This window comes from Trypanosoma equiperdum (genome assembly GCF_001457755.1).
Source record: "Trypanosoma equiperdum strain OVI genome assembly, contig: ctg_61, whole genome shotgun sequence".
Lineage (NCBI taxonomy): Eukaryota > Euglenozoa > Kinetoplastea > Trypanosomatida > Trypanosomatidae > Trypanosoma > Trypanosoma equiperdum.
The window spans coordinates 1-1,166 of NW_027124554.1; the positions used below are offsets into that span (position 1 = coordinate 1).

Sequence of the window (1,166 nt, forward strand, 5' to 3'; positions counted from 1 at the left end):
AAGATACTGTAACATCTAATACCGTCCATGTGAATTGTTACTGGTACCTGTCCGAATAATAGTGCCTACAGTAAATAACTACTCAAGCTGGCTGTTTAATTTAATAACGTGTTCTCATCAATAAGTTGTTACAATAATACAACGCGAAATAATGGACCACATATTAATGGATATGTACACTCCTTTTTCCAAGTTCACGCAGGATATCAGAACTGGCATGAGCATTTTTGAGATCCACCCAAGAAAGACATGACAATTCTAAAAGACTCCTGAATCCTTGTGTGGGCCCCCTTTCATCATGGCTCCGACAGAGATGCAATTTTTTAAATTGATTTTATTTTCCCAATTGGTGTAATATCATTAAGCTTTTCACAATAAGAGAGATTGAGCTCCTCAATGGTATGGGATGATTGAATTTCCCTGAGATCTTCATCTGTAATGAGAGAATCCATAAGGTCAAGAATGCGCAACTATGGAAGAGTGAAAAGTGCACCAAACCCCCGCGTTAGCTCTTTGCATACTCCTATATGCAACTCCTCCAGTGTTTTGATATAGCAAGACGTGAAGCATCGGTCATATCACACGATTGGAGGTTGAGTGTAACGAGGGATTTGCATCTGCTGATATAGTATCCACCGTAACGCGTCGTAACTCTGGCGGATTCCAACTTGAGCACACGAAGTCGTGGTAATTCGCTTAGTGCTTCCCAGCCTGAAGTTATGTGGTAACATCCGCTCAGATTCAATTCCTCCAGTGCCGTAAGGTTTGATATATGAGATATGTCTGTTAGTTCATAATTGTTGGATAGGTTGAGTGACGTAATGGATCGAGACAGACAAATATCATTAAGTGTGCTATTGCTAATGTCAGATAAACCCAGATCCAGCGATTTAAGCCGTGGCAGTTTCTCAAGTGTCCCGACTCCTCCCAGGTTATCACAGCATTTCCGCAAAGATAATTTCTCAAGGGATGTGATATCTGAGAGGGGTGTTGCGTCTGTTAACTCCTCGCGCGTTTCAATATGAAGCCTCACGAGAGATTTGCTCGTCCCAATAGATTCAACAGATATATCACTACCTCTCACATTTCGCAGAAGCAAAAAAACGCAACCGTGGGAGTGTACCAGGGGCATTCAGTCCCTTGAGGTCGTCTGAACAGCTCGTAAC

The 1,166-nt window shown here is 42.1% G+C and overlaps 1 pseudogene across 1 annotated transcript; it reads right to left on the minus strand.

The window, feature by feature from the left end:
• Positions 1-172: 172 nt before the first annotated feature.
• TEOVI_000282500:pseudogene lies at positions 173-859 on the minus strand (annotated as a pseudogene). The gene is given in 3 exon segments: positions 173-325; positions 327-551; positions 554-859. Coding segments are annotated over 3 exon segments (684 nt in total).
• Between the last annotated feature and the right edge of the window lie 307 nt (positions 860-1,166).